General features: G+C 44.1%; 1 protein-coding gene across 1 annotated transcript in view; it reads left to right on the top strand.

The window, feature by feature from the left end:
- The window catches only part of ptprt (protein tyrosine phosphatase receptor type T), a 331706-nt gene that overhangs the window by 174025 nt on the left and 144067 nt on the right, over positions 1-13614 (top strand). Inside the window, exons 12-14 of the mRNA XM_069679080.1 lie at positions 4738-4939; positions 7965-8067; positions 11273-11549. Coding sequence (XP_069535181.1) covers positions 4738-4939; positions 7965-8067; positions 11273-11549 — 582 coding nt within the window. The remainder of the gene's footprint in view (positions 1-4737; positions 4940-7964; positions 8068-11272; positions 11550-13614) is intronic.

Here is a 13614-nt window from a genome sequence, read left to right as displayed (position 1 = left end):
CCGAGGCTGAAATGCTCCCACACTTTACAAGTTTTGGGACGCTGGTGTTGCATCGGCCGCCGACATTTTGCTATGTTCCGGTTACCTGTCGCTTCCCGGATGCTGTTTTGCAGCACAACTCTCAGCAGAGATAGTGAGGATGAGTGACGGCTCACCCCTCACCAACTCGGCTCCAGAAAACGATGTTATGTCCGCACACAGCATGAAAAACAAGAGTGATGACGCAACTGATGACAATTAAATTGTTGGCAACTAATGTCATCGATTTTTGCCGACAATGTCGACTAATCGTTGCGGCCCTACTCTGCTATTCTTTTGCAAATAGCTAGTTAGCTTTAGCATGACTCTGCTAAGAGTGCGCAGGAAGAGTGCACGCAAGTAGGCAAGCAAAGACTCCTCTCTCTTTGCATACATCCTTTGTTTTGTCTCCTCCATGTGCTCTTTCTCTCTCTTTTCTCCTCATCTTTTATTCCCTTCTCTACCTCCCTCCTCTATTTACCTCATTTCCTCACTTCCTCCGTCCTAATTCAATCACACTCGCACATGCACCTTCCCTCCAGTGAGTTATCCCCCACAGACGCACACTCTATTACCCAAGATGCACTGCCCTGCTGCGCGCCTGCCTTTTCATTGGCTAATAAAACAACCTGAGCTTTATGGCTCTACCGATTCCAAGTACATCAACTAAAGAGAGAGAGGAGGAGGAGGGGGAAGGAGGGGGTGACACAAAGGGAGGAGGGGTGGAAGAGAGAGAGGACACCTGAGGTTTATGACCCAAAGTCCTCTTTTTAGAAAAGAGAGGGTGAGCAGATGAAGAGTGGAGAGAGAGAAAGAGGTGGAGAGGAAAATGAGGAGATAGTGGAGAAGTAGAGTGCACAGAGACATAAAACAGAGAGTCTATCAAGTATCATGGGAGAGAGAGAGAGAGAGAGAGGGAGGGTAAGACAAGAGCAAAGATAGAGAGAGAGAAGAGGCCATAAAAACACAGGGAGCCGTTCATGACTTATAAAATAACAGCTATCGATGTGCAAACTAAAACTGCAGCGTAGATGAAATAGATGATATTTTATTGTTCCAGCCCCTCAGTCCCAGTCTGTATAAATAGCTATTGATTTAACATGTTTTATTCAGACAGCCGGGCCAGCTCTCAGGCCTGGGAGACGTCTGCGGCTCTGTCGAGGACTTTCTGCTGCAGTTCAGACCGACGTCTTCTGTCTGCTAAAGGTTCAGTCCCAAGCTTCTTATTCTGTGGGCCGTTTAGTCGTCTGCCTGCGCTGAACCAGGGGAGAGAAGAGTCTGGAAGATTACTCATCATTGTTTTACTTTCTCAGTGCGCAAAAGAAAAATAACGTAAATCTGCGCGTTGGTGTTTGTAGGACTTATTTAACCTCTGGAGGATGAACGCGCAGAGTTGGGTTTATTGTGGTCAGATGAGAGCAGTGACATTCAAACCCCCCGGCTGGGGACAGTATGAGCCTCGTGTGAACTTTATAACAGAAGTTAGACTTTAGCACTGTGGGAGCATTCAGCCGTTCAAGTTACACCTCGACTGACCTCCTGCCTCCTGTTATGGCCGACGACGCACTGACATACCCCACTACTTCTGCGTTAATACTATAACATTAGTTTTCGGCCTAAATTACATCAATTAACTAGTTGGATTTCTGTATTGTTATAAAAAGAATGGATGCAAGTGACATGCTCGTAATGTTAGTTGCAACATTAATAAACGGCGAAGACGCGGAGAGTTAGAAAAGAGAGGAGCCGTCTTTGGCTATTGCACCGCCAGAGACAGGGCGCCTACCCCAATTTATGCTGTTTCCTGATTGGATGGAGTGAAATAGCTCCGTCATTCTGTTCTAAAATCGCATTTGGAGATTTAACATTTGCAACTCCGGGCTACGGCTTCAGGCGCTCTGTAACTAACCAGATCGCACCGCTGCAATTTTCTCTGCGACGTTCTAAAACCGTTTTGTCACGTTGCGAATCATTGATCTGAACTGGCCTTTACAGTCTTTCTAAACGACCGCCTCGGACACTGCTGATCCAGATTCATAGGAGACAGGTGGTAGAGGGTACATTTAAATGAGCAGTTGAGCAGTCACCAAGGTTGATAGATAGATTGCACCTCCAAATAGATGCTATAGGTACCTAGAAACAGACCCTAATGGTACTTGAAATAGATGTAATAATAGTTAAACTCGGGTCCCACATGTTCACCATAAAGATTTGGGCACCATTTGAATGGCAGCTAGCAGTGTGAAGCATTAGAAGTGAGAATGTACCTGTAATCCAGACCAACTGCAGGGTGTGTACCTGAAAGCAACAGGCTTATGAGTGTCTGAAAGTACAGTGGAAATCTACTTTAACATTTTACCGCAGAGAGTGCAGACATCTCTTGTCTACCCTCTGTAGTATCACCAGCCAAACAAGGAATTCAAGTTTACAGCCCACGACCATCCCTGCAGATATTTAGAGCTCAAAAATCCATCAAGTTTTTATTTAGTTTGTCTTTTCTTTTCAGCCTCAACCTTGTGTTTCATCTCTGTCTCCATCTCCTCTCTCTCTCTCTCTTTCTCACATGCAGACACACACACACACATCACACAGTGACACATTCACACATCACTCCAGCCTGCAGGCCTGAAGTCAAAGTGTGGCAAACAGCTGTCAGCGCGTTTGATTTGAATCCGCTAATGGAGCGACGAGTGCCGGCCGGCGTCCACGAGCCGACCACTGCTTCACCCTCTTACACACACACACACGCGCACACACATGCACACACGTCACCTCCAGCCTCCAAGGCAGCCATGTTATCCAAACATCCATATGCATCACTCTCTTCCTGTTTGGCTCTCTTGTTTTCTTTCCCTCCTTCGCTCCTTTGCAGCTTCAGTCGTGCAGAAAGAGGAAAAGAAGTGTGTCAGTTTGGCTTGGAACGCTCGGTGTAAATTCCAACCAAGAAGTCGGTTGTAGCTAAGTCGAACGTAAGCGATAAGACCTATTCGTTTTTACACCCAGCTGGTGCGCTCGGCTCCTGTAGAGCAAATCAGCTTGTTTCTACACGTTCTCCAGGAAAGAACACGTCCATCTTGTACTTTTTCTTCCTCAGAAGAGTTCAGAGTGTTTGCACTGAGCTTGGTAAAAGGCCTACTTTACAACCTGGTCCTGGAAAAATGTGCTGGTAAAATGTTATTTGGTGCCCTCGGAGAACTGTTCTAAAAGTCCATGTAACTTAAAAATGCACCGGTCTTATGATGGGTGTCCACATGGACGCCCCGTTCCTGTCCGACACATGCTGCAGCTGAGGGGGGAGCTCTTTGATTAATTCAGACAGGAACGAAAACGAAACCTTTCGATCAACTTCCTGTCCGATCACGGATTACTTTTTCTTTTAGGTTTTGTGACTGTTACCGTTTGTTTTACCGTGGATTTGAGTCTGACTCTCTAAACTTACACCTGCTCCATCCTAGGCGTAAAACATACACCCGGGTGCAACACAAACAGGGCTTAAGTCTTGCTGGTGCACAGGACGTTATTTAAAGTCCGTCGTAACTTTCAGCTCTAAGTCGGACGTAAGGTTACGCCCAGGCGTACGCCCAGCTGGTGCACTCGGCTCCAAGTCTGTTATAGCCTGAACATTGAATTTGACGGGGCCTAAGAAGTAAGATTCGGTTATTAGATATTTTCTGAAGCCTAAGCAAAGACACTAGTGTGTTGGCAGCCAGCTCAACAGCTCTTACGTGTTATCTTATGTGTTATTTCTGGGTCAGAAATCAAACCCAGAGGACAAAATCACAGGAAACACGAACCAATCTAGCGGCTGTACGTCTGGAAGATGCAGAAACAAATTGCGTCGGTGGTTTCTGCTCCATCGGGCGCCTGCTGGTTCATTCATGTTGTCTGTTTTTGTTTCCGTCTCTCCCTCCCTCCCTCCCTCGTTCTCTACGTCCACACTTAACATGTTCTGTCTTTTTTTTTCTGGCTTTGAGGCTGAAAGACAAACTGAAATGCACTCAGAGACCCCGACACACATTCCCGACGAAGTGCAGAAATGTGTTTGGGGTTGAATTGCTATTAACGTGTTTTTTCCCACCAGTCAATATTCTTTTGTACTGACTGTCATTCACAATGACAGCTGTCCTCCCATGTGTGTGTGCGTGTGTGTGTGTGTGTGTGTGTGTGCAGTCATTGACAGCAGCAGCGCAGTGTGGAAACTTGCCCGTAGCAACATTACGACAGCCATTGACAGTTCTTTTAACAGAAGAACTATTGAAGTGACTCGGCTCGTTTAGTGGCCACGGGTCAATTTGCTCAATTTGTCGAGCGGAGATCACGCTGAGAAACCGACCTGAAGGAAGGAGCCCACATCACTTCCACTCCAACATTGATTTGTCTGAAGTTTAAAAGACAATTTGATAAAAGAAGGTCCGTTTGTCGGATCTGTTGTGATGTGTCAGTGGAGGCGAGGCGGCTGGGGGGTCGAGCTCTGATGCTTGTTGTCTGTTTTGGACTGAGTGAAAGAAATAGATTGGTACATTTATTTAAATATGCAGAAAATATTAAGACTTTCTTCTGTCTTAATTACATGAAAACAGACCTGCAGGCGGCTGGAATTCAATACCCACAAATATACAAATGCTAAGAGAATGCTAAGCTAACCTTAGCCGAGATTAACCGATCCAAACTTAACTAGATGACATCCAAAGCTAACACGTGTCTCCTGTCTGCCTCCAGATTACCTACAAGGCCCTGAGCTCGCTGGACCCCAGCGCTGACCTGACCACCCAGAGAGGACGGGTGTTCAAGCTGAGGAATGAGACCCTGCACCTGTTTGTGGGTCTCTACCCGGGGACCACCTACTTCTTCACCCTCAAAGCCTCCACCAACAAGGGCTTCGGCCCGCCCGTCACCACCCGCATCAGCACCAAGATAGCCGGTAAGAACTACCCGTCATCCGGTGACATTTGTTTGGTATTTTCTCTTTTATTACACATTGCGGGACATCCATTCCTATTATTAAATCAACAGCAGGTAAAGACGGAGACATTAAAGACTTCTGTGGATGCTCCAGTCAGTGTTTGTTTGCGTCTGTGTCTGTCTGAGTGAATGTTTCGCCTCCCTTTGGAACCCTCTGTATATGTCAGCCGCCTCTCTTCGTAGAAAATGTCAGACGGCACAAAAAAAAAGAGAAAACATTTTTATGCAGAACGGTAAAATGTCCTCATATGTTAATGCATCTTTTTATTCCATCTTGTGAGGGGTGTTCTTTGTTGTCTAAATGACACTGACTGATGCTAAATAAAACTCCATCACTTCTCCTCTCTTTAAATGCCACTTTGTCCTTTATATCTCCGCCTCACCCGTTCTGTCCCTCTGCTGTGTCCCGTTCCTCTCTCAACGTCTCAATCACTTTCTGTCCTCCACCTTTTCTCTCCTCTCCAATAATCACTTCCCAAACTGCTCGATTGTCTTTCCACAGGATGTTGTTATTTCTGTTTCTCCATTACTGAGGTTGTGACCTTCAGCTGTGGAGACGGTAACTGTAGCTCTGAACAGAAAGTGCAGAAGTTCTTATAGCTTCGACTTTAAATTGAGGGGACACTGAACGACTGCTGCACTGTTGTTCCATCATTAACGTGATCGTGGCAACACGTTCTCACTCCTAACTTTTCACGTGCAGCTGCTTGGTCAGTTCCTACACTACCAAATATGACAATCTAGGTACCCCTTAAGGATCAAGTTAGCATGTGCAGGGCTCCGCAGTTAAGTTCCCAACATCAGGTGACGTTTTCAAAATAAAAGCTGTCAAATTAGCGATAACAATTAGATATGGGTCATCATTTCCAAATCTTCGAAAAGTCATTAATTTATAAAAAATCTTATCAAAGTTCATGTGACTAATATCTCACCTGGTCGTTATGCGTTACTACCATTGGACAGACGTAGCGCATCTGAAAGCTGTTTGCAAACCGCCATTAAACAACAAAAGAAGAAGAAAGCATTTGCGCCATGTGAGATTCAGAACTGGTCTTCGAGTAGTGGTCGAACAGTTCTCAGTAAATACCGAATGCTACTTTTGCTTGAAATGTCCATCCCTAAATATGGAGGACAAGAGCAAACACTTTAAAGGCCCAAAAGATTTCCAGGGAGGAACAAGTGGGGAGAAACAAAGTTGACGTTTCTCCTAATAAACATCTTTTTGGTCAACACACTTGTTGACCACGAGGAACACCGAGGGAGACTGTCGAAAGAAAGCGAAGGACTCAGAGAAAACCAATAAGCAACACCTGGTCAGACTTTCAAAATAAAGCTGTCAGGTTAGCGATAATAAACAAACAACTTTAGCACAGACTAACATAACTAAGCTTGATCAGAAACATATACAAGGTTATGAGTTTGGACATGCAACAAGAATTGATTTTGACTTACAACAGAAGTTTATTTAAGACAAAATATACGTTATTTCTGGTTGCCAAAGTTCCAGGATGTGAATAAAACCAATACCTGAGCCGTATTGTATCAATACAACGGCCTGCACATTGAAATTCTGAGTCCCGACATAGTTAAGTGCTGATTAAGCGACAGAACACTTCAGTCTGAATGTGTCATCAGCGTGTTATCACAGCGTCCTGTCTGTCAACACCTACAGTGATTTTTAGCACGACCTTTTCCTCTCAGCCTCCGTCCCTCCATCGGCCTTTTAAATCTTAGCAACATGTTGCTCCGACAGAAAAAAGACTGCACTTCCACACATAACAGAGACGTCTCCCTCCAAATGTCACGCCAACCCCAATCTTCATTACCTCGTCCAGGGAGCAGAGGACGGAGGGATTTAAATGAAATGCTGCAGACAGATAGAGATGGATGGACAAAGGAGGAGGGGCTGGACGTGTGGTAATAACTAAATGCCAAACTAATCAGGGGAGGAAGTGTTGATGTTTTACACAGATTGACACTGATGCTGCACCTCCGATATGAGGGCATGACAGGTGCAAAATTAATACCTGACTGTAATGGAAGGTATGTGAAGCCTTTCAGCAGATAAGATCACTGCTGTCAGGATGTGATACAATGATGACAACACAATGTAACCAAAAGAGACAGAACAGTGTTGATTTAATTTGTCTCTAAAGACTTACATTATATATTTTTCTTTGGCATGGAGATGGGAAGTAGTTCCTCCTTTATGTTACAATCATTAAAAAGAACAAGATACAGTGTTTGTCTTTGAGTTAAAGTCATATTTCCAAGTAAATCAGCCTAAAATGTGTAAACTGTCTGGCTGTTCTTATTCCAACTAGAGTTTTTATAATAGCTACACTTTGTCGCGTCTCATACAAAGACCTTTAGCATCTGAGACTTTTAAGAAACTCCAACATAAAGCCATCAACGGCAAATTGTAGACAAAATAAAGAGCGATTACGTCCACTTGGTGTCGAGGTAAGAGTTCAACTCCCAGTCTGAGACGTAAAGTAAAGTTATACGACCTCATGCTTCGGTTTCTAAACCTAAACAAGTGATATGTGGGCCGAAATCAAATAGAGTAGACCGTGAAATATTTGTTAGAACAGAAGAAAACTGACCGTAAAATATACACTAATGCTACCTTGAAAAAAGACGCTACAAAGACGCTACGATACTATGACCTGGGGTGAGAATGCCTTTTATATTCGTAGAATCACCGCCAAACTTTCTAAAATATATCATACGAACTGTTGAAGAAGGATACTTAAAGATGTTACATGTTGTATAATGAGAATTAGCATATGAATTTTGGAAATGGCCCTTTGACAATATCCCCATTTTCCACATTGAAACCCCTGACGATATTGAGGAGTACTTGTTTAGATGAGGAACATGGCGGAGGAAGGAGCCGGATGGGCATGTGACTCAATAAAACAATCCTTCCTCAGAGTGCCTGGTTTATATAACTCTGTTTCCTGTTTTTTTCCCCCCATAAGCCCCCATGATGCCCGAGTACGAGTCTGAGGCGCCGCTGAACGAGACGGAGACCACCATCACCATCCTGCTGAAGCCCGCCCAGTCACGTGGAGCACCTATCAGGTAATTTCTATCCAACATCTCCTTCACTTTTCTCCCTTAAAATGTTTCCCCCTTCACCGCCTCGTTCTTCACTCTCCTTTTTCATCCACTTCCACATCCTCTCGCTTCTTCCTTAAGGGTCTCTTTAAAACCATTAAAGTCACTCACACATGTAAGTCCAATTTGTATGCAAAGGAACTCAGAGAAAGGGAACTCATTTGTATGAATTCAGAATTGAACCGTTTCTACATTAGTCACTTGTAGCTTTTTAGCTGCTGACTTATGGAGATGCAGCTCCAAGCAGGTCTAAATTACTAATAGGTGCAAAAAGTTTTGGGATTTTTCAGACAGATGTGATGCGTCTGACAACATTACAGAAAGGATCCCTACAGAGATAGACCTTTAAACATCGCTCTCTTCAGAGGCACCAGACTCCATTCACAAAACCTGTAATTTTACCTCACAGAAGACGAGAGTTGCTGGTCTACTTATGCCTTAATTAGTAAGTCTGCTTCTATTGTTGTGTTACTTTTGTGTTTGAAGGGGTTAACTCAGATCCAACTCAACAAAATTACATAAACAAACTAACCGATTGAGCCGCCAGAGGATCGGCAGCCCCACTGACAAAATTACTGTTTTTGTGAATAGAGTCTGGTGTGTTTGAAGAGAGCGATGTATAGTCTGTTTGTGGTTAAAACAATCATCTTCCTCTGTAACAAAAAGGTCTATCTCTGTTGGGATCCTTTCTGTAATGTTGTCAGACACTTAGAAGAACAATCTGAGCCTGTCAGTGGAAACAACAAGAACTTTTAGCGGACGCACATTGATTCATCAAGGATTATGTTGCAGCCATTACAGCCTGCTTCACTGCTGCAGGCTGCACGCATTGACTGGAGACATTCCAAAACTTTTTGCACCTATAACTCATTTGACACATAAAGAATAAGGTTAAAAATGAGGGTAGAAATGTTATAAACACACTCAAGTTTCGTCCCGTCCTCAGCCCGCTGCGCTCACTGCCTTTATTTTCAAATGGACACAGCTAATTTATTCTTCATCCTTTTCTCATTTTTTCAGCCGGCGCGTTTTTTAATTAAAAGTTCCCTTTGAACATGTGATCTCATCCATTTAATTGGTGTAGGGGAGAACATTATTCTGCGGTTGCCTTTAGGGAAATACAGCCTCGACAAGCGTGCGTGGAGAATATATATCACTTCAATTTGGACTCTGGGAAATGGATTTGTGAAATGTGAGCGTGGGTCAGTGCTTTAGCGTTAATTTCTGTAAATCCAATACCGTGTCTCGCCATTTGTCACCCACATGTGGCAAATATATCTCTATGAATTAGTCTGCTCTGCAATCACTAAAACATTATGTGTTTATCAAACGAGATAAGCCCCTCTGTGTGCTTATTCTGTGTGTGTTATACAAGTCTTGCATGTTTTAAGCACCAGCAGATGTACGTGGGGTGGCAGGGAGAAAAAAAGGAATAAAAAGCATCTGTTGGTTAATGTGCTGATAATGTTTTTACAGGACTTGTGCTGTTTGGGTTTTTAGTCACTCCGAGGAGATCAGAGCATCTCAAGTTTGGGAGCTTAGATGAGGATGTTTACCGAAATGGCTGTGCTGAGAGGAGCAGCTGTTCAAGCACTCAACATTTACATACATGCATACACATGTGCATGCAGGAACACACGCTGAAAGAGGCAGCTAATGTGGTCGCAAACACGTGTTTACTCTCGAAAAGTGCGCACGTCCACACTCAAGCAAAATCTGTTTTTGTCAAGTAGGTTTACACATACGGGAATGACTTGTTTTGGTGCAAATCAATACATAATTATAATTAATTGATGATATTAATTTGTATCAGTCAAGATGCTCATATTTCTAACCACATATTGCATTAATGGGGCCCATGCAGTCTTACTTTATACCCTAAAGGGAAGTTCAAGCTGTCAAACCGCCCTCTGACAAAGTACAAATCTACAGATGCTCTAATTTCCCCCCCAAAAAACATCCTCTCTTTCCAAATGTCCTCAAGAAACTTAAAGAGATGCCTCAATGTCCAAAACTCCAAACCTTCCTTACAAAACGAGAGAAGTTCAGCAACACTTGAGCTGAAGGAGACACGCCGGGGAGCACTCATCGGGTAACCTGTTAAGTCCAAACACACAGACACACACACGATTCCCTGTTCACCCCTTGAACTCGGCCTCTGCTTCCTTTCTTGTGCAGACTCCGACCGTTAGTTTGAAATGGATATTTCCAGAGAAAGACAGAAACAAAAAAAGAAAAAGAGACACATAGAGAGAAAGACTCATCTTTGGTCATCAGCAATTATCTTTTATGAAAGCTGCCAAACGGGAGCGGGGATAATTGGCCGCGGCCCCCTTCACAGAAACATACATTTCCCTAATTGCGGATAATTGTGAAGTGAGTTCTTGGCGTGGAGGATGGAGGTAATTGCGGCGGGCCGCTGCGTTTGTCCTGACCGCTAAAGGAGCCCTCAGCCATTCATAGAGCCTCTCAGAGAGACAAATGGAAGCACACACACAAACTAAGACAAGGTAGGATTAAGTATACACACCGGTTAGAACACAGAGATCTAACCCTCATACCTCTTCAAACACACATTCACAGATGCACACACACATTTATTTCTCACTTTAATTCATACTTTGCTCCTGAGTCAGCACAGGAAACGGTCTGCCAGCTTCTGGGTCAGAACGTTCCCTGAAGTTTGCATCCAGAGAGGAGAAAAAAGTGACCCTTGGAATGAATTCCTTTCCTTTTAAAGGATAGTCGGCAATTTTCAGAGAATTCTTTTAGCGCTCTTCTGCTAATGCTTTAATTGGTTAAATGGATATGAAGCACTCTGGAAATTAAAGTTTTTAATAGCAGGTGGTCCGCAGTGATTGAATAATGAGGTAAGTGTAATCGTCTGAAACAAATCACAGATTTAGTTGAATTATTCTAAATTTAATCTGATGAAAACAGAACTTGTTGGAAGTTGTTGTTTGCATAATCCAGTTTAGATGAAATCAAAACTGTAACAAGCAAAAAACAAAATAATTTGAGTAATTATCCTCCCAAACCAAAACGAAGAAAGCAAAATTAAACTGAGCTCTTTCCAGTCCAAGCTGGACTCCATCCATTTGGTAGAAAGCTTCACACCAGCAGGGTTTTTAAACAGCCCCAATTAATGTCGCTTTATTTGTCTTTCCAGCTCCTACCAGCTTGTTGTGAAGGAGGAGCGCAAGTCGAAGACCCGCCGCGCTGCGTCCGAAGCTCCCGAGTGTTTCTCCGCTCCCGTCAGCTTCCGAAACGCCTCCAGCCTGGACTCCTCTTACTACATCGCCGCCGAGCTGCCGCCGTCCAGCCTCACGGTCGTGCAGCCTTTCACGGTGGGGGACAACAAGAGCTACGGCGGCTTCTGGAATCCTCCGCTGTCTCCGGCAAAGAGCTACATCATTTACTACCAGGCCATGAGCAGAGCCAATGGGGTGAGTGTCAACACTCCAAAAGTACATGTGAAACCGGCTGAGATAGTTTTTGCAAAGTCACTTTTAGCATATTGCTACAACTAAGTTTTATCCTTTTCATGCCAAAAAAGTGGCGAAGGAAATTCAGGATTTCCTTACTCACTTAAATAAAGAACATTTTGGACTTTGGTTACCAGAATGCGCTCATCTTCTTCTTATAAGCATACTTTTTGTAGCATGTGTATTGCACTCAGAACAAAGGAAGATCTATTGCACACTAACCTGGGAACCATGTAAGTCTTAGCTTAAGGAGAAGCTCAAAAGCTTAGACGGGGGATGTCCTGGCCTCCTTTTGCTCCATTTATGAGCAGGCATTTTAGGGCTCCTAAAACAGATAATACCAGAGTTTTCAAATTAAAGATGGTTCAGCGGCCTTTCCAAAAGTGCGTTTCAGTGTGGACGGGCAGAAACTGAGAGACACCTACATGGGCTCGCTGATTGGGTCCTTACTTGCCCCTTCCTGATTTGTCACACCCCTAACATGTGATATTTTTGCTAGCTGCATTATCAGCCCTACCTAGAACTCTCCCGCTTGTGGCCTGTGTCAGTTGTGCTTGTTTTAGCAACACGCCCATGCCCTGTGTACGTATGCTCAAATGTGTTAATATGTAGGAGCAGCACTAAAATGCTGGTCGTCTGAACGGGGATGGCAGCAGTGTGGATGTAGACGTAGCATTAGCGCTTTAGGTGAGGTTAAAGTCGCGCAGGAGCAGTTTGAATGACCCTCCGAGGCTCCGGCTCCAGTAATGTGTCTATTATTATCAGCAAAAAGTCAAAACAGGAAAGGACTCTGGGAATCTTCAGTCCCAGAATGCATCTGTCTGTGTGCTTCCCTTCTTTCCTGGCAATGAGACCGTCTGCAAATATAACAACACCCCCCGACACACACACACACACACACACACCTCCCTGCTTCTCATTCACAACTTGAACTTAGCTTTTGAATTTCCATAATACTCTGAACCCTGCGAGGGTTGTTTTAATTTTCCACTGCCGTAACCACGGTAACTCAGTTTTGGCGAGCGGGGCCGGGCAAGCTGGCTGCTGCCGTGATGTAATATCCTCCTCCAGAAGGCAGATTTCCCACAATGCACTCACACGGATAGAGACCGAGCGCGAGTGGGTGTGAGTGAGGGGGATTCTTGCATGATTGAGCGAGCGTGCGTGCGTACGTGTGAGCTGCTGAGTTTAAAAACGCGTGTGCTCCTGCAGTTGTGTGTACGCACGTGCTTTGTGGATGTGCAGACCCTAAATCCGGTCACATAAGAATTCCTTATTTGATTGGATCTCAGTCAATCCAATCAGAGGGAGGTTTGTTCGGGTCATGGATTTGGGGCATTGTGGGGGTTTTGTTGGGGAAGTTGGAGGCAAAAAGTGAACAGTAAAGAGAGCTGGCCTGTGTAGCCACCATAACCCTGATGATTTGATAAGGAAGTCAGCCATGAAAAGGCTGCACATTCATCAAACTCATGGATTTCTGCCATCCAATAACTGTTTTAGGAAATAATAATTGTTTTTCTAACTTCCCAGTTTTTGAAACTCGCTGAGTGATTTACTAGTTTGATTTTCTCCTTTAAGAAAGAAATGTTTTTGTTTAGAACACAGGATGAATTCATAAGTACACAGATGTGTTGGATAGCAAGGTTGGGAGATTTACAGTTTAACACGTCTTCCAAAAAAAACAACACAATACAACTTTGGTCAACTGATCTAATCTGATTCTGCTACATAACTCGACTGTGCCGTCCAATCCTGCTCCGCTCAGTATGGTCTGCTTCAACCCTGATCTGATGGTGGAAAGTCCTGCTAAAGGTCGCCTTGTAGGTTTGTATTACACGCTGTGGGGTCTACAGAGTATTGGGATTTGACGACTAATGCCTGGCCCACACTAGAAGATTCACATTTTCAAATCTTAACAGATGATGAAAATGTGAGAGACCCTGCGCATGACGATATATAATCATAGATTTTACAGTTTTGCTCCTGTAGTGTGTGCCGTCTACACGTCCCCGTGGAAACAGAGTTT

This window comes from Semicossyphus pulcher, unplaced genomic scaffold (genome assembly GCF_022749685.1).
Source record: "Semicossyphus pulcher isolate SPU_LCO1_2020_fin unplaced genomic scaffold, fSemPul1.0.p SCAF_3, whole genome shotgun sequence".
Taxonomy (NCBI): domain Eukaryota; kingdom Metazoa; phylum Chordata; class Actinopteri; order Labriformes; family Labridae; genus Semicossyphus; species Semicossyphus pulcher.
Note: the sequence above shows the minus strand (reverse complement) of the source record. Positions and strands in the feature narration are given on the sequence as shown.